The sequence below is a fragment of the Dendrobates tinctorius genome, unplaced genomic scaffold (genome assembly GCF_039654945.1).
Source record: "Dendrobates tinctorius isolate UK_male_01 unplaced genomic scaffold, ASM3965494v1 ptg000143l, whole genome shotgun sequence".
In the NCBI taxonomy this organism is placed as follows: Eukaryota; Metazoa; Chordata; class Amphibia; order Anura; family Dendrobatidae; genus Dendrobates; species Dendrobates tinctorius.
In genome coordinates this window covers 9,035,545-9,059,858 of record NW_027361810.1, presented here as the reverse complement: position 1 = coordinate 9,059,858, position 24,314 = coordinate 9,035,545, and the positions used below count along the sequence as shown (strand labels likewise).

The 24,314-nt window shown below is 45.2% G+C and overlaps 1 protein-coding gene across 2 annotated transcripts; it reads left to right on the top strand.

Moving 5' to 3' along the window:
- Positions 1-13: 13 nt before the first annotated feature.
- Positions 14-23,943, top strand: USP37 (ubiquitin specific peptidase 37). Of its 2 annotated transcripts, XM_073545395.1 has the most exons (24): positions 14-157; positions 2,546-2,768; positions 3,238-3,409; positions 3,596-3,693; positions 4,140-4,306; positions 4,520-4,591; positions 5,837-5,931; positions 6,195-6,279; positions 14,809-14,970; positions 15,174-15,305; positions 15,391-15,514; positions 16,258-16,466; positions 16,544-16,661; positions 17,949-18,028; positions 18,264-18,428; positions 18,612-18,677; positions 19,470-19,611; positions 19,717-19,963; positions 20,403-20,566; positions 20,801-20,861; positions 21,336-21,451; positions 21,537-21,606; positions 21,702-21,840; positions 22,265-23,943. In XM_073545395.1, the coding sequence occupies exons 2-24, from the start codon at positions 2,610-2,612 to the stop codon at positions 22,353-22,355; spliced, it is 2,934 nt and encodes a 977-aa protein (XP_073401496.1). In that variant the 5' UTR covers positions 14-157; positions 2,546-2,609; the 3' UTR covers positions 22,356-23,943. The 2 variants fall into 2 exon arrangements, with proteins under 2 accessions (XP_073401496.1, XP_073401497.1); XM_073545396.1 differs by lacking the exon at positions 4,520-4,591 and having other exon boundaries at positions 15-157.
- Positions 23,944-24,314: the final 371 nt, after the last annotated feature.

The window sequence follows — 24,314 nt, the reverse complement described above, 5'->3', positions numbered from 1 at the left end:
ATATACGTCATCAGCGTGAGCGGCGCGGTGACGTCACACGCAGATTGCGTCGCCTCGTTCCTGTTGCTGGGCTCTGCGCTAGGAGGTTCCCGCCAAATCGTGTGTGTGTAGTCTGTGCGAGGAGCAGAAGTGTCCGGGCGGAGGGAGCCCGCGGTCGGTGAGTGGCCGGCGGAGGGCGTCTATGGGGCGGAGGCCTTGTCCGCGGTGTCCTGTCCCCATCCCCTCCCGTGTTACTGGGGGCACTACAGGTCGCAGCAGGCCTGCGGGTTGTCCCCTTCAGGCTGTGGAGCATTCTTGCTCTTTCCCGGCCCCGCAGCCGTCTGTGGAGGCCGAGTTGTGGTTTTCAATGACGCCGTTCATTTTACCCTTAATGTAGTGAAACACCGCACGAAAACCGCAGCGGGGCTCTGTTCACACTGTGGAATTGGAGCCTACATGTGTATTTACTAGGAAGTGCAAAACCCTCTGCCTGGACGGGCGGCCTCTGACCAGACAGATGCAGAAGGGCTGAGAGACCGCGCAGGCAACGCAGCAGCGTGTGAATGAGCTCGATGTGCTGCGTCTGTAAAACGCCGAGTATTTCATGCAGTAAATGTGCAGCGTGTGATCGTGCCCGAAGGTGACAAGTGTCTGCTCAGACCCGGGGTCACGATTCTTTCTGTGAGGTAAAAAATAAATAATGTGAGGAAATGTATTTTCCTTACAGAAACCAGCAGATGCGATCCCCGGCTGTGATGTCCGTGTCCGCCCCCCCCCCCCCCTCCCGGGAGCTGTGGTACGATCACACCATGACCCTGCACATTAGACCCGACCATTACACAGCACACAGCAGGGGACATCTGAGATTATCGCAGGAATCACATCCAATTGTGGATGTTATTATTCCAAGATCTATTGATTACAGTGAACTTTGTTCTAGGGGAAAGACATACTGGTAGTTTCTGTTATCAGGCTGCGGGTCATACAGGTCCACTTTACTGGCTACACAGGTGGGATCACAGAAACATTTACATCCAGGTATAGGTTATATCTTGTCTGAAGTTGTTCTCATCCCTTTTGTCTCAAGAGTAGTAAAGACGTCATGATGGGATTTCACACGCACAGCTGTCTCTGCAGACTTCCCCCTTCTCCAGTCTTTTGTCACGCTTCCTGACATACTGCCCTTTAAAGTAAAAGTATCGTTATACTGATCCTTACAAGCTGTCCTCCTTCCTGCCGTCCCTATCTTCAGTGTCTCCCCATGTTGCTACCTTTCCATACGGTGCGCTCCCATGGGGTATACTGCCTCCTTTCACAGTTTTCTTCCAATTTTACAGTGATGTGCCTTCAGAGTAACAACCCTAACCCCACCTACAACAATAGCCAAGACATTTAATCTTCGTCTCTTCCATGTAGTGCTTGCCATTGAAGTTCCCGCTCCCTCTGCTGCACGGTGTTTACAGCAGCAATGTGATGACCTCTGCACGTCAGTGCGGGGAGCTGATGATTGCTGCTCTGTACCTGACCTGGCGTTTAATTGTTTGCATCTATAAGGCTTGAATACATTTGAATATAGGAAAATCTCCAAAGGCCTCATGTTTTGCAGGCCTGGGTTAGTCAGTCACAGCTTCCATCATTAATTGGCAGGTCCAGACCCGCCGTCAGTACAGGAATACAGCATCTGACCTGCCATGTCATTTACTGCCTTTAGTCAGATATTCAGAGATAATGTCTGCAAATCACAGGATCTCTGCAACCAGCGATTGGCTGCATTAGCTAGGAGAGAGAACTCGTCATCAGAGACGCAACCTAGTCACTTGCCTGCTGCAGTGGTCTTGTGATGGTCTATCGGAGCAGACCTCCAGAGCGGCCTGTTAAGTATTTGCATTGCTGCTGGAACTAGAGTCTTCCTCCTTGTGTTGTTTTAAAACCATCAATGCCTTTATTTATTTTTTTTTTAACTATTATTTTGGTGTCTTCACATCCCCTTTTAAAGGGGTTTTCCACTACTAGGGCATCCCATTCGTCAACTAGATTGACCCTGATAAAATAATAAAGCCTATACTCTTCTCCCGTGCTGGCGTCGTTCCAGCGGTGTCAGCACTCTGGGTCCTGGGGCTTTGATGTGGTGGAATGACAAGTGATGCCTGGTGCCCAGTCAACACTAGCGTTGATGTTCTCCGCCTTTCGTCAAACTGAACATGAAGAGGAAGTCGGGGATCAGCTGCAGTCGGACTTCTCTTCATGTACAGTTTGTCCAAAGGCAGAGACAGTGATTTCATCACTGATTGGGTGCTGGTGTCATGTGTCACAACACCGCATCACAGCCCCGGGTAGAGCGAGTGCCAACACCGTGGGAGCGTCGCCGGCACGGGAGGTGAGAATAGGTTATTATTCTATAGGGGGCGAACATTTAGTTTAAGAAGGGGTTATCCTAGTAGTGGACAATCTCTTTAAAGTAAAATCAGATTTTTTTTACCCAGATATATATTTTATTATCAGCTTGTATTTTTTTTTCTCTGCTCTGTTTCCTTTAATCATCTTACTTTTCGACTTTTCCCATCAGGCCGTATTTTTTTTTTTTTTAATCATCATTTTTTTTCTGGAGGGGACACCTACATTAATCAGAAATGGCTGCTGCACTGTCTTTGCACGGCTCAATCCGCATACACTGCCTGAATATGGGAACATCAAAATGGAAGGAAGGCAAATGTGAGGTCATCGAAAAGGACAACAAGTTCACCCTTGTCATAAATTTCAATGCCGGTGGGGTGCCATCCAAATTTCAGGTTCGTCTTATGGTACCTATTCACTGACAGCAAGCAGATCCTTTAATTCTTCTGTATGTATATATTTTTTTTCCTCTTAATCATCTAATCATCACCTGCATGCCTGGTAATTGGTTAAAACAAAAAGATACAAAATTTGGTATTTGAAACACATTTTTTTGTACTTTGTGCGCAGGTCCTGGCATTTTTTTTTCCCCATGAAGTGGGTAATTTTTTTTCCCTTCTTCCAAGAACCACAACTTCTTTTTTTTTTTTTTTCTATGCATATAGACGTATGAAGGCTTGTTTTTTGTGTGGTGAGCTGACTGCGTTTACATAGTTACATAAGTTGAGGGGAAAAAAAAACCACCATCCATCAAGTTCAACCTTTCTTCACCACTTATACATTTTGTCACTAAATTAACTAGAACTCCCAATGTTATATGTGCTGAGGAAATAAAGCTTTGATACCTTTATTTCTCATCTGCAGCTTAATCAAAACATCAAAAATATTGTCCTGCGGCCAGTGGGGGGAAAACAGTCACGACTTCTGCTTACTATGAAAGATTCCAGTTCTCTCACTATTGACAAAGTCCCAAGCAAAGAGGCCGAGCAGCTGAAGCATCTCTTGGAGTTCATCAACCATGAAAAGCCACAAACTGGTGAGAACCCCATGGAGTCTGCAGGTTAAGAATGATACGTAAGGTCTACAGCTTTTTTTATTTGCATGCCAGTGCTAGTTTTATTCTGACAGAAGCTCCATAGAACTTTCTGCTAGGGCAGACTTTAATGATTTTTGGTACAATTGGCTCTTCCCTGACCATTGCTTTAATCCAATGTTTTATCAGTGAAACCCACACAAGGGTCTGCAAGCTTCGGGGGCATCCTGGTTAACAGAAGTATTCACAGAGAGAGCATCAGATCACTGACTAACAACAGAAGCCAGGTAAAAGATTCACACGAGTAATACTGGTGTATTTTTGCATCTGTAGTAGGACTACAAGATTGTCTGAATGTGGGTGGATTGACCCTGATGTGCCAAGTTATATTTTTTTTAAGCAACTTGAAAAGCAGAGAGCTGCTGTATCTTTGCTGGGACAAACAGCACTTAAACTGTTTTTTTTTTTTAATACTTCAAATGTTGATTCATGTTCACATATAGCAGAAAAAATGTCAGTTTATTATGGCGAAAATTTGTGGTGACTCTGCAGATAGAAATACATTTGATGCAAATTTAATCCCGGCTATATTAAAAGGGCTACAATCCATTGAGTCAGTCCGTATCGGAAACATCACCGTTTTTGTCATCTGTGTGTTGTGCCCAAAGTAAAATAGAAAAATAGTTGAATGAAATGTTATCATATCTTAATCTCATACTGTTACATTTTTAAGACTCCAACCAAGAGAGTGAGCTTTGATGGCAAAGATGAAACTCCAGTAAAAAAGCCGCACAACAGTAATGGAAGAATCCCAGGAAAAACCTCACCAAAGAGCATAACTCCGAGCCGAAATACGCCCATGACCTCGACTCCACACAGGACAGGCTTAATGGAAACCAGGTACTTACTGAGCCAGTCCTGTATGGTTCTGACATGGGATGTTATGTTACATCGTTAGTATCTCTTACTGAATCTAAAGCAAATTATTTTGCATGAGTGATATGGTATCCACCTTTTTATTTTATTTTTTTTGTGTGTGGGTGGAGGGAATCGCTGCAGTTAGGTGACTTGGGTTTATCCCGAGTCAACTTAAACTATTTTTCAAACTCACAGGAGTGAAAAAAGGAAGCGATTACTGTCAAGTCCAGAAATTGAAGATTACCCTAAAGAGAATGATTCTTCTACGTATGTTGTGGTTGCACACTTGGGTTACCAGGCTGTTGGACGTTTAGGCTTTGATTTGTTTGCCTGTTTCTTCTAATTCATTGGCTTTTTATTTATTTTTTTTTATATATATAATTTGTGTAATTGCGACTAACAATGTTGCTGGAAAGTGTCAGTTCCATTTGCCAAGCTCCATTGATTGCAGGACATTCCCAGCTGTCATCCATTATTGTGAGGTCACTGTCTATTTGGCATTGTCAGATATGCATAAATCAAATGGACTGGATGCTTAACTTTCCTCTATAGACAACATTTGTGATTTTGTTAATATGGCTGCACGGACATGTGCATCTCTTCAGCATTACATATATTGTGCACACCAGATAAGGGAGCTCAGGCCTGGGTCATGGATGGACATGTATACTACCCTTAAAAAAACAATAATAATTTGCAATCGTTAGACTAAGGATCTGCTCTCAGAAGTCACAACGCTGTGACTGCTCTCTTGTGTAAAGGACACCAGCGTTACCTGATAGATTCCAGTAGCCTATTAGCTCTGTTTGGTTCTGCCAAGGTGTCTGTCATCTTGTGCTGGTTTTCAGACCTGAGTGAGCGGACTACCAGTTATCCACAATTATGTGGTAAGTATAATTTAACCACCTTTTTTTTTTTTTTTTTTTTTTTTTTGCCACCTTGCTGTCTGAGCTTTGAAGGGTAATGTACGAAAAGAAGTAGGCACCACATTTGTTTTTGCTATATTATCTTCAAAATATCCTTTGTACCACCTGCAATGTCACCATAAGTTTTCAACAGTTTGCAGGATGAGAAAGGCCCTTTTAAACTTTACTTGCATTTAAGAAAGTGATAAATGGATGGTGAACTATCCATATCAGACCCATTACAGTAAGGGCAAAGATAAACCACAAATACTGGTAGCCCTTGAGAGTAAAATAGTCAGAACAGGCTGGTAGCGGACTCGCCCAAAAAGTCAATGTAATGTCATGTGCGGATGGGTTCTATCATGGACATTTTGGCTTTTCACCATCTTTTTTGGACATTCGTGAACAGCTCCATTCTCCTTCAGCTCGGCTGATGCCACTGCACAAATTCTACACACCACAAAAAAGTATCTCAGAGGTTGTTTGCACGGTCATCTGTCCTCATAAAGTTTGCAAGCTTGCCCTTCTTTATCTTTTTTCCCCCTCTATATTTAGACTTTAATCCGCTAATGTACGTATTGCATTTTTGTATCTGTCTCTCTTGCAGCACCAACAAAACATTAAATGATCCCAGCCGCAAATTTCTCAACAGCAGCCGTGAGAAACAGCTAAATGTGAAGCAAGCAGAAGAAAATCGGCCAGGTGAATGTCTTCATTTCTTTTTTTTTTCTTCATTAGTGCAACTACATTGTTTGCTGTGTGCTACCTTAGAGATGCATAGGCTTGCAGTAAGTAAACTAGGAAAACGTTACTCAACACTTAATGCAACATTGCTTCGTTTTTGACGTTGGTCTTTACTAAAGTTCAGTGCAGAAAGTTTTCACTCTTGATAATAAATTGACGAGTGTAATGATCTCTCTGGATGTTGATTCTTAATGTAATTTTATTTTTTTCTTTTCCTAAAGGTTTAATATCGCTGCAGTCTTCATCCTTTTACAGCAGCCGGTTGACCTCAAAGGATTATTCTGCAGGAAATTCATGTCCAGAGAGGTATTTCTTACTTTCTAATAAAGTATATTTCATCATTTTGAAGTTTTTTTTTTTTCGTTTTTTTGTTTGATTTTTTTTTTTATTCCTCTTAAAGTACTTTCTAGAGATGGGAGAATACCCAGGACTCTGATTCATTGGCTAAAGTCAGTAATCTGTGACAACTGGACTTGGAGAACCCCCGGCATTCCTGGATCCTCTGATTAGCTAGGCTGGCGAAGTGTGTGTTTCCTACTATGATGATGATGCGCCAGCCCAGCTAATAAAAAGGAGCCTGGAATGTTGGGCGGTAAGGAAGATTCCCGTCTAGTGGTCACAGATTATTGAACTTGGCCGATTGACCAAATTCCAAGGAATCTATTCTCCATCTCTTGCGCTGTCACATGCAGCAGATTTTTGCTGACCTTTTTTTCCATATGTGTGAAAAGTTGATTCTGCAAAGTGTTTTTTATTGTTTGGTTTTTTTTTTAGAAAAAGTTTAATTGCCGTATTTTTCGGACTATGAGACACACCTTACTACAGGATGCACCATATATACTACAAATTAAAACTTCTCTGGAGAAGTGGAGGGGTCAATATCTCTCACTAATGCACTAGGGTAGAATTGGGAGGTAGTAGGATTTTAGGGCAAGTCGAAAAATCCTCCTTTCTCAAACCTTTCACTGGGGGGGTGGCGACACAGGAAACCATGATAGCTTCTGTGGACCAAACACTGAGATTTACAACTTAGGAAAAAAAAATCAGCTCTTTCTCCTACGCCTCATTGGGGCACACAGATACCCATGGTGTTATGATTGGGTCACCGAGGAGGAAAGCAAGACCAAGCTAAGCCACAGAAAACCAGAGAGGTTGGTAACTAAGCGGATTGCAGACCCTTGATCATATCCACACAACTAGCAGTAGCCGTGGAGCGTACCTACGATGATCCTAGACACCTCGGCACAGCCGGAGAACTAAATAAGCCTACAGCAAGAAAGGGGAAATATAAACTGCCCCAGAGCAGACCCCAAAGGAATAGATAGCCCCCAAACATATATTGTCGGTGAGACACGATGAAAACACAAACGCAGGCAGGAAAATAGACTGAGCAAATGATGGGGCCCACACTAACTGGACAGGAAAGGAAAGACTTTGTAATCACGCAAAAAACCCTGCAAAAAATGCCCAACAAGTCTGATAGAAAAAATACTGAAGTCACTAGACTTCGCCCACTATATCAGCACTCTGCTATATTCTGAAAGCAGAGCAAAAAGAGACCAATCTAATAAGGGACTAACACAAACTGGCACAAACCGTAACATAAGGATGGAAATTCAGCACAGCCCCAGCCGGTAATGCAACTCAATGGGGAAAAAAACGGATCCGCCAAGCAAAATGGTGGATCCGTTTTTTTTTTTGTTTGTTTTTTTGCAAAGCGGTGGATTTTGACTGATGGTAAAATACGGATGCGTGAAACAGGCCTAACCCTTTCAAGAGCGCTGTGCCTGCTTTGGACAGCCAGATACTGGGTTACACCACAGGTCCACCGTTTTTTCCTCCCGGGGGACACGGCACAGGACCGTGGGTAAGCTGCATCTGCCCTCAGATTAAAGCTTAACCCTTTCTCGGCACATACCCTGCAGCTGCAGACACTCTGCCGTTAACCCTTTCAGGAGCGCTATGCCTCAATCTAAGGAGGCTAAACGGGCTGTTAAGAAGCACACTGTGTTTTTTTACCGTGTGTACCACTTGCAAGTCTGCCTTACCCAGTGCACAGACTAATCCGTTATGCACGGACTGCACCCTGACCTGCGCTCCAATGTCCATTGCCGCCGTTGCTGACTGTCCTCCTGCGTTTAGTACCCCTGAGTGGGCTGCATCCCTGTCATGGTCAGTGGAGTCTGACCCAGGCTATATTCTCCCTCCGGGAGGACTCTTTAAGTCAGAAAGCGTCCTTACCTCCCGAGGAAGGCTCTGGCGTCGGCCGGGAACTGTCCACTAGCAGGGGCCATACTCGTCCAAGGGATGGTCAGGTCTCTAGAAAGCGGACCCATGTCGCGTCCCCTAGTCACGTTCGCGCCACAGCATTGGTGACTCCTGTCTCTCGCTCGCCCTCTCCTGAGGTTCACAGCGAGCACGACTCTGGTTTCGACTCTGACACGTCAGTCCCTCAGAAGCCCCCAACTGATCAAGAGTCGCTTGATTCTCTTATAGAATCAGTCAACAGGATTCTGAGGTTGGACGAGGAAAATATTCCCGCTGCAGCACACCCTCTCATTTAAGAAAACCTAGCGTGTGCGCAGGTTATTTGCCAGCCGTCCAGAAACATAGGGATCGGCCACATGAGCGGTTTACAGGGCAAAGTCTACTCAGGCTAAATACCCTTTTCATCCAGACGTAATGTAGGATTGGTTACAGTCCCCTCCGGTGGACCCTCCTGTATCGCGTCTTGCTTCTAAAGCGCTCCTATCTGTTTCTGACGGTTCCTCAGTCAGAAACCCCTCCAATTGTCAAATTGACTACTTAACCCGTTCAGTTCTTTGAAGCTTCAGGAGCAGCGGTTTTTTTCCATCTTTCACGGCAATTTTGGTCACTAAGGCAATGGCCGCTTTGGCAGAAGTCTTGATTACTTCCTTCCAAGGCACCAATCTTCCGGAGGCAACCACTGTCGCCAGGCAGATAATTCACGCAGCTGACTTTGTAGTAGACACTTCTTTTGATGCAGCCAAGTGCGCGGCTCAAACTGCCGCTAATGTGATCTCCATTAGAAGAGCCCTATGGCTCCGTGGCTGGCGGGTGGATGCCACACCTATAAGATCGTTGTATTCTCTCCCCTTTCAAACGGGTTGTTGTTTTGGAGAGAAACTAGACCAACTCATTTCCGATACTACCGGGGGGAAAAAGTAAATTCCTTCCTCAACAATAGGGGCTGTTTGGCCGTTTCACAGCCGACGAGTTTTCGATCTTCTCGCAACAATTCCGGTTGGTCCTCCTCTTCCGGATCAGGTCGGTCCCCGTGCAGAGACAGAGGCTCCCAGGTCTCATACAGACCTAACCTCTCTTGGAAACCCAGGCTTAGGGCTTCTGGAACTAGGGGAGCCAAATCTCATAGATCTACCCAATGACGACAAGTGGGTCAGGGAGCTGGTGTCCTCCGGATACAAGAGAGAATTTTCTTCTCCCCCCTCCAACTCTGTTTTTCCTTTCCTCTCCCCGCAAGGAAAAAGGCAAGAGCCTTCCTTCGGGCTGTTCAGGCTCTGCTAAGGGTTGAAGTCATCATTCCGGTCCCTCATCGTGAAAGGTTCAGAGGATTATATTCAAACCTTTTTGTGTTTTTAAAAAAGGACGGGATGATGTGACCCATTCTTGGTCTCAAACTGTTAAATCAGTTTGTCAGGGTACGGTGATTCCGAATGGAATCTCTCCGATCAGTTGTCGCTTCCATGGAAAAAGGAGAGTTCCTAGCATCCACCGACATCAAGGTCGTTTACCTTCACATTCCGATCTGCCTGTCCCAACAGCAGTTCCTGCGTTTTGCAAATCACAAGGAACACTTCCAGTTCGTTGCCTTGCCCTTCGGACTCGCCAGCGCCCCCAGGGTCTTTACCAAGGTCATGGTGGCTGTCATGGCCATTCACCACTCTCGGGGAGTGGTGGTGTTACCGTATCCGGACGACCTGCTCATCAAGGTTCCATCCCTTCCAGCCTGAGAGGAAACAATAAATACACTTTCTTGTCTGGGGTGGAAGATAAACTTTGAAAAGTCTTTCCCAAACCCGGCTCAGCAGATTCCCCTTTTAGGGATGATCTTGGACACTTCCTGCGGGTTGGTCATTCTCCCTCCAGGAGAGACCCAAGCCTTAAAACAGGCAGCGCGACTGTTTTCTCACTCCATTCGTTTCGGCATGAGAATTCTAGGAAAGTTGGTGTCGGCGAAGGAAGCGGTTCCATTTGCACAGTTCTAACTCTGTCCCTTACAACACGCGTTGCTGTTAGCTTAGGACAAGAACCCGTTCTCTGTTGTGAGTTCATTTTCCGGTCCACCAGCTGTGAGTTCTCCTTCCAGGCTCCCTCTGGTGGTAACTGGAGGTAGTGAGGCTGATTTAATCAGTAGAAATGTGCCACCTGTTAATGAGGATGACGATTGGGCCTCAGGAATCTCAGATTGGATTTAAGACAGCCGACGCCCTAGTCTGGTGCTGGTGATTCCTTCTGGCTTGTCGGGTCTTTGTTTTCAGCTCTGTTCCAGTCATCTAAAGCTAAGTTTTTTTCTGCTAATGTTCACACTTGATTTTCTTGGTCTATTCAGTTTTTTGCGTGGTCAGCCAGCCCCAGCTGGGGCTGCGCTAAATTTCCACTCTTATTTATCTGTATTTGCCAATTTGCTTTTTGTCCCTTATTAGATTGGCCTCTTTTTGCTCTGTCTGCTCTGTCTCAGAATATTTCAGAGTGCTGATATAGTGGGAGAAGTCTAGTGACTTCAGGGTTAATTTTGCTATCAGAAGTGTTGGACTTTATTTTTGTAGGGTTTTTTGCAGATTGCAGACAGTGTCTTTCCTTTCCTATCCTTTCTAGTTAGTTTGGGCCCCATCGTTTTCTCAGCCTATTTTCCTGCCTGTGTTTTGTGCTTTCATCTTGTTTCACCGTCAATACATGTGTGGGGACTGTCTTTCCTTTGGGGTCTGCTCTGGGGCAGTTAGTTTTCCCCCTTTCTTGCTTCAGGCTTATTTAGTCCTCCGGCTGTGACGAAGCGTCTAGGACCATCGTAGGTACGCTCCACGGCTGCTGCTAGTTGTGTGGTTAGGATCAGGGATCTGCAATCTGCATAGTTACCAACTTCTCTGGTTTTCTGTGACTTAGCTTGTTTTTTTTTCTCCAAGCCAACCTCGCTGGCAACGGTAAAATCCTTTCAGGTCAATGGAAGGTCCTGACCACCGACGCGAGCCTGTCAGGATTGGGTGCAGTGCACCTACATCACAGGGCACAGGGCAAGTGGTCACCAGTGGAGGCGAACATGCCCATCAACGTCTTGGAAATTCGGGCCATCTTCCTGGCATTGAGAGCCTTTCGTCACTTACTGGCAGCCTCTCATAGAGTACAGTCGGACAATGCCACGACAGTAGCATATGTGAACCACCAAAGCGGGACCCGCAGTATCCAGGTGATGAGAGAAGTGGCACATATCCTCCATTGGGCGGAAGACACGAGGTCGGTACTCTCTGCGGTCCACATTCCGGGTGTGGACAACTGGGAAGCCGACTTCCTAAGCAGACAACGAATGGACTCGGGAGAGTGGTCTCTCCATCCCGAAATCTTTCGACAGATCTGCCATCGCTGGGGGACCCCGGACATGGACCTAATGGCATCCCATCTCAATGCCAAGGTCTCCAACTTCATGGCCAGGACACGTGATCCGCGGTCGCTCGGAGCAGATGCCCTGGTTCAGGACTGGACCCAGTTCCAGCTTCTGTACATCTTTCCACCTCTCCCCCTGATATCCAGAGTCGTGAGGAAGATCAAACACGAGGGAGTTCCAACCATCCTGATCACGCCAGACTGGCCCAGACGTACATGGTACGCCGACATCGTACAACTTACAGCAGACGTCCCCTGGCGTCTCCCCGACCGTCCCGATCTTCTGTCACAAGGCCCGTTCTACCACCAGAACTCAGGGGCTCTCAATTTGACGGCGTGGCCCTTGAGAACTGGGTTCTAACCCAGGCAGGACTCTCAACGGACGTCATTAGAACCATGATCAGGGCACGGAAGCCAGCCTCCGCCAAGATTTATTACCGCACCTGGAGAGCTTTCTTCACCTGGTGCGAATCTCGCGGCCAGATTCCACTCCCTTATTCCCTCCCAAAAGTCCTTGGCTTTCTCCAATCGGGCCTGGACGCCAGGCTATCCCTGGGCTCGCTTAAGGGCCAGGTGTCAGCGCTCTGTTCTTTTTCAGAGGCGCATCGCTAACAAGCCGCAAGTAAGGACCTTTCTCCAGGGGGTTTCCCGATTTCCATTCCCCCCCCCCCCCCCCTACAGACGTCCACTGGAAATGTGGGACCTCAACCTGGACCTGACAGCATTGCAGGCACCACCTTTCGAACCCCTTAAGGAAGTCCCACTCCGCATTCTATCACAGAAGGTGGTTTTTCTGGTGGCAATCACCTCACTTCGCAGGGTGTCTGAATTGTCAGCACTCTCCTGCAGACGGCCCTTCCTAGCCTTTCACTGGGACAAGGTGGTTCTCCGTACAGTCCCATCCTTCCTTCCGAAGGTTGTGTCCAACGTCCACCTCAATGAGGAAATTTCACTGCCATCCCTTTGCCCGGTTCCGGTTCATAGAGTGGAGAAGGCTCTGCATACGCTTGACCTCGTCAGGGCATTGCGCATCTACGTGTCTAGGACTGCACCCTTCCGGAAGTCTGATTCCCTTTTCCTTCTTCCGGTAGGCGCTCGCAAGGGTCTGCCGGCTTCCAAAGCTACACTGGCCAGGTGGATCAAGTCCACCATACAAGAGGCTTACCGCCTTAACAATTCTCTTCGGCCGGTATCACGGCGCACACTACGTGGGCTGTAGGGGCCTCCTGGGCCATTTGGCACCAGGCTTCGGCACAACAGGTGTGTAAGGCGGCCACTTGGACTAGCTTACACACGTTTACGAAACATTAGAGTTCATACCCAGTCCTCAGCGGATGCGAGCCTGGGTAGACAGGTTCTGCAGGCGGCAGTGCCCCAAGTTTAGGGACCTGTCTGTACAATATTCGTCCATTGCTTCCCACCCAGGGACTGCTTTGGGACGTCCCATGGTTCTGTGTCCCCCAATGAGGCGACAGAGTAAAAGATTTTTGTGTACTCACCGTAAAATCTTTCTATTAGCCTCTAATTGGGGGACACAGCTCCCACCCTGTTGCCCTTACGGGCCGTTGTTACGGTTGAGTTCTCATATTGTTCTTTGAGCTTGTACATGGTGGCCTTATTACAGGCATGGTTATGTTATTTCTGTTAACTTTCTCCTAATGCTTTTGCACAAAACTGGAGAAGGCTGACGCCGTCCAGGGGTGTATACTGCAGAGGAGGAGCCATAGTTAATCTTTTTCAGATTATGCATAGTGTCGCCTCCTAGTGGACAGCAGCATAACACCCATGGTTCTGTGTCCTCCAATTAGAGGCTAAGAGAGATTTTACGGTGAGTACACAAAAATCTCCTTTTCGAACCGCCACAGGACGTATCACTGTCCGTCCTCTCTTGGAAGGTGGTCTTTCTAGTGGCAATTACGTCAATCAGACGAGTTTTGGAATTGGCAGCTCTGTCCTGCCGTTCTCCGTTCCTGAATTTTTCATCAGGAAAAGGTTGTTCTCATGACGTCCCCGTCCTTCCTGCCCTAGGTCGTCTCCTCTTCCATCTCAACGAGGGAATTGTTTTGCCTTTCCTTTTGTCCGGCGCCAGTCCATCGCATTGAGAAGGCCCTCCACACCCTGGATGTGGTTAGGGCGCTGAGACGGTACATCTTGCGGACGGCTCCCTGCCACAAGTCAGATGCCCTGTTCATGCTTCCAGAGGGGCATAGGAAGGGTCTAGCCATGTCAAAGCAACGCTAGCCAGGTGGATTCCCCTGGCGATTCAGTAGTCCTACTGTATCAGGAACGCGCCTGTCCCACTGGGGATTAAGGCGCACTCTACCTGGTCAGTGGGCGCCTCTTCGGCCATTCGGCACCAGGCCTCAGCAGAACAGGTCTGCAAGGCTGTGACTTGGTCCAGTCTGCATACTTTTTACAAAATATTACCAATTTCATACTCAGGCCTGTCCGCAAGTCTGCGACTTGATCCAGCCTGCATACCTTTACAAACATTGCCTAATTCATTCTCAGGCCTCTGCGGATGCAGTCTGCAATCGGCAGTACCTCACTGTTGACTCAGTGGTACATGGGGTATTAGCAGATGTATGCTCCCCACCCAGGGACTGCTTTAGGACGTCCCACTGTCTGTGTCCCCCAATGAGGCGTAGGAGAAATAGGGATTTTTGTGTACTCACCGTAAAATCCTTTTCTCCGAGCCAATCATTGGGGGACACAGCACCCACCCTGTTTAGCCTATTGTCTCACTGTAGCATTCTTAGGCTTTGACTTAGTTATGGTTATTATTGACTGTTTATGCTCCTACTGCTTTTTTCACCGAACTGGAGAATTTTCAGCCAGCGAGAGAGTGTATACTGCAGGGGAGGAGCTAACTTTTTTTTTCTCTGGTTTACTTGGTGTCCTCCTAGCGGCAGCAGCATAACACCCACTGTCTGTGTCCCCCAATAATGGGCTCGGAGAAAAGGATTTTACGGTGAGTACATAAAAATCCCTATTTTGCAGTCCAAAAGGAACGGTAATTGAATTTCTGAAGGAAATCTGCATGGGATTGTAATGCCACCTATCTATAAAAATGGCTTAGTGTAGGATTATCAGAAGTCTGTCATAGGAGAGCACCTGACAGCTATTTGAGCTCCATTGTGGCATCAATGATCAGGTATTTACAAGGCGCAAATTAAGTGTTATTTGTTTTATACCTAGGACTCCTGGATCTATCCAGACCCCATCAGCCAAAAGAAGTCTCATTCTTCCTACACAGCCGAGCCCCTTATCTGCGAAGAAACTGCGTCCGAACCAAGACTACACCGGCTGGAACAGGCAGAGGGTTCTCTCCATGCACCCGCAGCCACAGCAATTGCAGGGGTCTGTGTATTATCTTATTTATATAAATTCTAATGTGATTTACCAGCCCTGGCCATTGAAACGGGAGCTCAGCTATCCATTAAGCAGAGCTCCTGCAATGATTGCACCAGACACGGCTCCTGTACCCGCGCCATCTCCAGGACGTACCAGGGCAGCTCTCCTCAGGTTCACCGACAGTAATTATCCTTTCATTATATCTGCAGTTTCTCCAACCTTGGAAATACCTGCTACATGAACTCCATCCTGCAGTCACTGTTTTCCCTGCAGCCTTTTGCAAATGATTTGCTTAAGCAAGGTATCCCATACAAGAAAATTCCACTAAATGCTTTAATCAGGTATGATGCGGCTTCCTTCCACAAAAAAAAGTAGCTATTTGTCCAATGATCTTGATCTTATTTTTCATATAATGCTGTGTTGCAGACGCTTTGCTTTTTTGTTGGCCAAGAAAGATGTGTGCAGTGCTGAAATGAAGAAAGATCTGCTCAAGAAAGTAAAGAGCGCCATCTCTGCCACAGCCGAACGGTTCTCAGGTTACATGCAAAATGTAAGTCCTCCCTGGACTTGGATGTGTCTTATTTGTGAAAGCAGCCCAAGTATTTGCTAGATTTTACTAGATTATTAGAGCCCTATTTGGAAGACCCGGCCTTTGTTTTTTGTTGTGTTTTTTTTTTTTTTGTTTGCTGTGATTTAAAAAAAAGTAATTAAAGCTGCAAGTTTAAATGCATAATTAAAGGGATTTTCTCTTCTTATAAAGTGATGAGAGATTTCATGGATATAATGCGGAATTGATTTTTGGGATACACATTAGCCTTGGCAATGAAGGAGATATTGATTTTGCACTGCCTTCCAGTCTAAGGATTTTTTGTACACCAGTACTCAGGCCATCTGCTCTGCAAAGAACTGCATTGAGTCCAGTACATCTGAATGGGGTCATAATTCGTGTCCTGTGTACAGTGCATGGCCAGAGGATAATACGGTGGGGTGGGGGGGGGGGAGAAATCAGTTTTGAGTCGTGCTAAATTTTCAGAATTGTTGGAAAGTTTTTGCATGTCAGAGCCCAAACAGTCATGGAGTGAATATGCTGGAATAATTTTTTTTTTTTTTTTTTTTAGTTTTCATAAAAAATATTCTGTTGATTCTTTGCTTATAAAGTCGAAGGAAGGGTACAGTAACCAAAAAATGTAGCTTTTAACAGCTGATGACGGCAGCTGTCAGTTTGCGCCTCTTCCTCAAACACTGATAGTCATCATACCTAGAAATAGTGATGACGGTGATTGATCTTTTTAGGATGCTCATGAATTTTTGAGCCAGTGCCTTGATCAGCTGAAGGAAGACATGGGGAAATTGAATAAGAAATGGCAAACCGAACTGTCTTCAGAAGACGACCGACCTGGAAACAAAGGTGGTGGTGACGACATTGCAGCTGCCCATGGCTATACCTGTCCTGTCATTTGCAATTTTGAGTTTGAGGCTCAGCATTCAATCATATGTAAACTGTGAGTGCAAAATCTGTCAAAGTGTTTGGCATGCTCTGAAAAATGCATCTTGTTAATGGCTGCTGTTTTGTGCTCAGATGTGGTGAAAAAGTCACAAAGCGGGAGCAGTTTAACGATCTGTCCATTGACCTTCCCCGGAGGAAGAAATTGTTCCCCTGCAGATCTATACAGGATTCTCTTGACCTCTTTTTCCGGGTGAGTTAAAATTGTAATAATAGGAATTGAAGCCAGGAACTGTAAATGCTCTCTTCTAACGAATGTGTGCTCTTGTTCTTTGCGGTTGATCATGTGCTGTAATTGTTTTGGGCTTTAAACCTACACAATGTTAATGTTTAGAGTTTAACCCCATTCTGATATCGGACATAATGATCTGTCCATGTGACCCGAGCCTATTAGACTAGGGATCATTACGTCATTGCGATCACCCGGGTCGTGTGCGGGTGATTGCCGCTGGGTGTCAGCTGTTACTATAGTGATCATGAGCCCGTTCCTTGCACTTTAATCCCAAAATGCTGTGGTCGAACTCGAGCCCATCATTCCAGCAGAGGGCTAACAGCCCCTTTGCAATTGAATTGAAGACCCTGCAGCGTGACGTGGGGTCCCGGTCGTTGCCATGACGACGACATCGGGTCACCAGAGCTAGTAAACTTGATGATCATGTGCAGTGCATGATCAGCAAGTCTGTCAGTGCAGCGCTGACAGCTGCTATGGCATGCAGATACTGCTTCATCTCCATGCTATAGAAGCGATCAGCCTGCAAAAAATGATTGTCTGTCCCATAGTGGGACAAAGTAAAAAAGTGTAAAAAAAAAAAAAAAAAATTGGGGGGGCTGAAACATGTAAAAATGTAATTTATTATTTCTTCACCGCTCAATGGTATAAAGTTCTGTGAGGCACATGTGGTGTTCATATGATCACTGCACCCCTAGTTGAATTAAAATGTGTAGTTTGTAAAATGAGTTTTCACATAGGAGGTTTCTGTTGTTCTGGCACCTCAGGGGCTCTGCCATTGTGACTTGGCACCCTCAAATAATTCCAGCTAAATGTCAACTCCAATATGTTGCCTCTTCCCTTCTGAGCTTTGCACTGTGCTTCAAATGTAGTATTCCCCTACATATGGGGTATTGGCGTACTCAAGAGAAATTGCACAACAACTTTTGGGGTCCAATTTCTCCTGTTACCCTTGGTAAAATTGGGGGCGAAAAGATCATTGGATGGGTCCCTGGATGTCAGACACAGTAAGAAAGAGAAGCACAACATAGTGATTAGCGACACCGGCAATGTGGCTATTAAAGTGATTCAGAACAGAGACCCATGCCGCCATAAGGGGCTGGGGTTACCTGTAACTGAGACTTCCGTTATGCTTCAACACAAAACGAAAGCCAAAACTATGGCCACCGCTGCATTTTCTGGTTAAGTGAGTGTACTGGTGATAGCTTGCAATACTGGGAATAATCATTTTAATACTTTTTGTGTTTATAGAAGGAAGATCTTGAATATTCCTGTGAAAAATGCAATGGAAAGTCTGCCATTGTAGTACACAAATTCAGCCGCTTGCCCAGGTAAGAGGTACTAGGCATTTCACAGATTGTAAATCAAACCCACGCAACCCCAAGAACGCATTCAGACGTCCGTGCAAATCGGGCTGAGAGCAGACCGCAGTGTGCGCTTCACGTATTTCTCGGATCAATCTCTGCATTGCAGTTAAATCTCGGACCAATTTGCACAGATATCTGAAATGTGCTTTTATCCTGATCTGCTGTGTTTTTTTGTTTTTTTTTTATTATATCTTTTTAGGGTTTTAATTCTTCACCTTAAACGCTACAGTTTCAATGTGTCGCTGTCACTCAATAACAAGGTTGGCCAGCGAGTGGTCATTCCCCGGTATCTCACTTTGTCATCCCACTGTACAGAAAGCACACGGACCCCCATGCCACTTTGCTGCAGCACACAGGCAGCAGCGTATGTATTCCTGTTTTTTGCAGATACGATATTGGCTTTGCTTGTCTTCATGTAGACTTAGTTGCTGCCGGCGACATCTTGTCATGTTACTGAATTGCTGGAAATAACTGTCGTCTGTAAAAATTATAACATAAAAAGCTTTGATTTAGTTCGTAACGGTAATTGTTTTCTTTTCTAATACAGGAATTCCAGACCACTGCAAACGTCACAAATGGTGAATTCCTTTAGCGTTGGCTCAGCCGCTGTCAGGTGTGACAATTTTAATTGCAATTTTAACCATTAAAGAGCTAAGTGCTTGTAAAAAAAACAACAACAAAAAAACACAAATTTGCAAATCGCCTCCTATTAGAAATCCTCCCTATTTTCCAGAACAGGGAGGATTGCTTCTGTAGTTTTACAGGTCATTGCTAAGGTCACCGTCACTAGTTGCAGTCTCAGAGGTGGCCGTCATCTAGGCTAGGAGCGCAACGCTTACAGGTTCTTTTCAATAGAACTTTTAGGTGCTGACTTAAAGCTTCTGTGCCACTGCGCTAATCCACTGCTGCAGAGGCAAAGCTGCTCCTTGTGCCATGGGAAAGCTCTGTTTTTGCCAGTGGACCATACTGTCTATCAGTTGTGCACCACACCTTGTCAGGCAGGGAGCAGGGTGCATTTCTGGAAAGCTAGAAGGAGACAACTGCATTAGGTGGTAATTTTGGCTTCATGCAGCCAACCCTAGGGGGCACGCACAACCTCGATTTAGTAGAGCAGGTCTGAACCAATCCTCAGGCCCTTTCCATCAGCCACATCCCGTGACCGGTAGTCACTGGACGGGAACCATTGCTTTGTGTGTGCTGCTGGATATAACTTTGCATTGTGGCATGCTCCCTCTGATGCTCCCTATTCAGTGTCCTGTGCTGATGGGGTGTACTGGGTCAGCAGCTCATTTGGATCACCTAGATCTTATCTGTGGCTGTGAGGAAACAAAAAGATCAGGAGTGATTGTGACTAACAAACTGAAACTTTTCTCTTTTAACTCCTTCTCTTTTCTTACCGATGCAGGAAACAAAGCCTTAAATCCACAAGCAACATCACCATTTACTTAGATTCTGAGAGTGAGGACGAGGTCCTGAAGAGAAGCGTCATAAACCAGAGAGCAATAAGCTGTACAGTTAAAGATCAGTCGTCTGAAGACCCAGACAAGGTGAGAACAGATGCAGTGAGATGGAAGTCTGCAGATGCAGAAACGGTATGATCTCTCGCTAGATTTCTTGTAAGAGGTAAGTTTTCAAATCCTTTTGTTCTATAGAAATCAAACTTGGAAAATCTGAAGTGTCCGGATCTGTCCGATATAAGCTTTGACGAAATGAATGATGATGAAATGATGGCGGCCGTGCTGGAAATGACCAGAAAGGAGGAATCTCTCCATGTGCACAATGAGCATGAAGAGGAGAAGCTTGCCAGCAGCCCAGATACTGGGTTTGGTGGGGATGATGACATGCACGAAACTGCGGAGACTATAGAGGAAGAGAAATCAAAGGCAGCGAAGGAATCCGGTATGAGAGTCCCCCTCCGGTGCAGTAGTATTAACCCCATAAATGTGGAGTATTTTTGCTATAAAAGACCTAATGTTTTAGTGTGTTTTGCAAATTGGCTGTTTTTTACCGTTATTTGGGCGACCAAAATATACTGATTGGAAATGTCTGTAAATTGCTGTGGAATACGATGGTGGTGTGCAAGTAAAAAAAAAAATAAATCATAAATTACAGATAGTTTAAAAAAAAGCACAGTAGAGGTAAAGCACATTATTTATTTTACTTTACAAGTTCACACTGAAAGTATTCATATAGCCTCCTCTCTATTATCTATAGTTACAGATGAATGGGGCGGCTATGCCAGCAGTCTTCCCCAGTTCTTATGTTTTTAGTCACCAGTTTGCATCTCTTTGCACCTATGCAGCATTAGTTACACGACTTCTCCATTTTGCCATTCCAGGTGCCGGGCAGTATAGTCACCTGACCAAAGACTTTGATGAAAACAAAGAAAATAAGACCCCAAATGGCTCCCAGAACGACACAGATTGGATGCAGTATGAGCTGGAGAGGGAACGTGAGGAGCAGGAGCTGCAGCAAGCTTTGGCTCAGTCGCTCCAAGAACACGTGGGTTCACTGCTTTTTGTTGCGGCAACTACCTGCCGTCGGGTCTAGTTTAGCTTCTCTTCTAGGTGTTTCTCCTCTCCTGTTAGTTTTTATGATACTAACTAGTGGATAAGCCACGTCTGTATGTGTCTTCATGGAAATTGTGAGATCTGCCTTGCAGTCACTGGTGCACTGCGTAGATACAGTGGATCTTTCGTTAGGATTTGACCATTTTTCTGCTTCTTCCTTTTACAGGAGGCTCGAGAATTATCGGAAGATGACGACCTGAAAAGAGCAACAGAGCTTAGCTTGCAAGGTGATGACGCTTCAACCTTTTTTTCTTCATCCCTGTTATGTGCATTCACCACATTGGCGTTTCACATGTTGGTGTATGGCGGCATGGGCTCGGGATCTCCACCTACACCGTCAGTAGTGGGTGTTTGCTGTAACAGATGAGTTGTCGCTTTTCTGTAATATCACGGGAACAGTGTTCTTTCCAGTCCTGTACATTTATACTTCGGGGGGGAAGCTCCTTACGATGGCCGATTAGAGCCCCTGTGCTTGCTACAGATCACGGCAGGTTTAGAAATTGCTCGTCTTATTATTAATGGTCCTGTGGTTTTCTGTGCGGCCATCAATAGATGACCCATGTGAAATTCATATCTAACGATTAAGTGGAAAGCCTCTGCGACTTTTAGGTACCGGCATCTTAGCAGCTGATCGCTACTTGTATCCCATGCCTCATCATTGGCGAATTGATATTTACCAGTCTGTTACTTTCTGGATACAGAGTTTAACAGCTCATTTTTGGACGGAGCGATGTCTGATGAGGATTCTGGAAATGAAGACGTGCTAGACATGGAGTATACAGAGGAGGAAGCCGAGGAGCTGAAGAAGAATGCGGAGGTATGCGCACCTCGACGCTTGCATTAGGGTTTCATCCTTTGTATTTTCTGAGTAGTTTTAATGCTCTCTTTGTTGGAACTTGCAGAGCGGCGAGCTGCCGCACTCCTATCGCCTGGTCAGTGTCGTCAGCCATATTGGAAGCTCTTCCTCCTCTGGTATGTGAAGGTTTTGTTTTTCCCCCTGAAGGTGAATGAATTTGTTTTTTACAATGAATGTTTTGGGGTTTTAAAGTCTTCTGTTTTATATTTAGGCCACTATATCAGCGATGCGTACGATACCAAGAAGCAATCGTGGTTTACGTATAATGACCTGGCGGTGTCGCGGACACACGAGACCACTGTTCAGAATGAGAGGGATCGTAGCGGTTACATATTTTTCTACATGCACAAGTAAGAATTGGGGTCTGTTTTAAAGCGGTCTACCTAAAGAGGTTTACATTTACCATAAAGGAAAGTCGCCATTCACTGGATTGGTAATTCTGAGATCAGTTTAGGTGTTCCCAGCAAAAAGACCTAATGATCTATAGAATGGAGGATTTTAGCTGCAATACCTTGGCTAGGGGGAAATGAATGGAGCAGCTGGTTCTGCGTTCCCCTTACCTCCCTATATTAAGTCTATCGCATGGACAATGCAAGCGGTTGCCGCAAACTTTGGATCTGAGGGCACCTGTGCAACCAGCGCTCTGGCCGTAACCTCCTGGGTTATAACCACAGATTGTTAGGCGTTTATATAGGAGTGCAGCTCGGATAGATTTCTGTTCTTTTTTTCAATATTTCTCATCTAGTTTTTGTTCTTTTTTTTTTTCCCCTGTAGGGAGATATTTGATGAAATGATTGAAGAGGAGAAAAAAGCACAAACCACAAGCACTGACCCAAACAGATCGTCATCCAGACCCCAAATGTGACTTTCCACCTCCCTGGTGCCCAGGCTTCCTTAGTCTTGAACTGAACGTGGATACTTTTGCCTTTGTGAGGGGTTTCCTGCAGCCGATTTGTAGTCAGCGCAATAGCAGGTTTTCGTTGCAAGTTCTGTAGGTTGCTGCCATGCAATCCTGGGATCTTGGCACAAACTGAAAACTGCCGACGTCTCCGCTTCTAAATTTTATTTTATTTTTTTTTTTTTAACATTTGTCGACGGGATGGCAAAGCTTTCGTCACCTTGTCATTTTCTTGCAGCAATAAGCTTTTTCTGTCCGAGTAGGACCTAAAGGCCTGAGTGACACTACATATCTGCAGTTCTTCTTGCTTAATATGAAGGCTACTGGACTTTTTGGACTTGTATTTTTTTTTTCCATTTGCGTACTGGTAATTTGGTTAGAAAACCAATGTTGATCATATCCCAATCTAAAGACAGCGTCTGTCTAAATTCCTGATGGCTCTGACCACTATCGATCCTAATAATGGGACTGTCTGAAGCATGTGCAGCTCCTCTCCTTTCATAGTCTATGCTGGAGGAAGCTGAGTATAAGGCTCCATTATTTCCAGCAGTCCCATAGACAACAATGGAGATGACTGAGCATGTGCACCTTCACTCAAAGCCCCCAGTTCCTGGATTGGCTGTGGTTTCCAGCAAGTTAAAGGATGATTTGCAATTATTGGAATACCTTGCTTTAGTTCAAAGGGGCACTATATTGTTTTCTGTTGTTCAGTTACCAGCTATTTCAGGCTGTTTGTAACGAAACAAATTGCTAGAAATCTCAAAATCTCTCCATCACCATAAATGCAGCATATCTGCATCCGGATTTGTCGCTCCTCTTTATAAGCTACATTACATTTTTTGGGTTTGGTGGCCCTTTATGGCTGCTTTTTTTTTTTTTTTTTTTTTTTTTTTTTTTTTTTTTTTTTGGGGGGGGGGGGTGACTTTATAGGGGAGCTCTAGCCTTTGCTAATACTTTGTACAGGGGCATCGCTTATTTCCCTGATCCTGCAGGATCATAGCAATACGATGGTGCGGTAAAACACAGAAGGACATGCACGCTGTCCCGGGAAGGTGTACGTGGCACGGATGCCGGGCACTGACGACAATCAGCCGCGGAGGTGACAATACTTTTTAACAGTTTCTATGTAAGCATATCTGGTCCATGACTACTTCTTTTTATATACGTGGGCATTTATTCTGGGTTTTTTTTTGTTTGTTTGTTTGGGTTTTTTTTGGAGCTTGGATCCATTTTTCTCATTTTTGAAGGTTTATTTCTCGATTTTCGTTTACCATCAGGACTGAAAACACTTTACTTGTTGTCCCGGCCTGGGCGGTTTGCAGCCGGTAATTTGGGCCCTCATGTTGCCATTTTCGCCTTCCAAAATGCGGTTTTGTGTAAATTTTTTTGTACCATCGTATCCAATTATCTCCCGCATTCCTGATATGTCAGGTAAAGTGTATTTTGATTTTGTTGTATATATTCTATGGTATTTAAGTATTTTAGGCTTTTGTTTTTATGTTTAGTCTTTGTTCTGTATGAAAAAAGACATAAATAAGTTCAATAAGTTGCCGCATTTTTTGTTTATCTTTATTGTTCCTGCAACTATATATTAAAATAACCCAGGACCAGACGACTACTACCCCAATCCTGGCGTACATAGATCCTCTCTTCCTCCTCCTCCAGTAGATGTTCACGATTTATCGCTAAATCCGTGTACTCTAATCCATGTTACAAGACAAACCACATATCCAGACTGCTGTACCGGGCACAGAGACTCTGCTCTGTACAGTCATGGCCAAAAGTTTTGAGAATGACACAAATATTATATTTTCACATGATCTGCTGCCCTCTGGTTTTTATGTGTGTTTGTCAGATGTTTTTATCACATACGGAAATATAATTGCAATCATATTATGAGTAGCAAAAGGTTATATTGACAGTTAG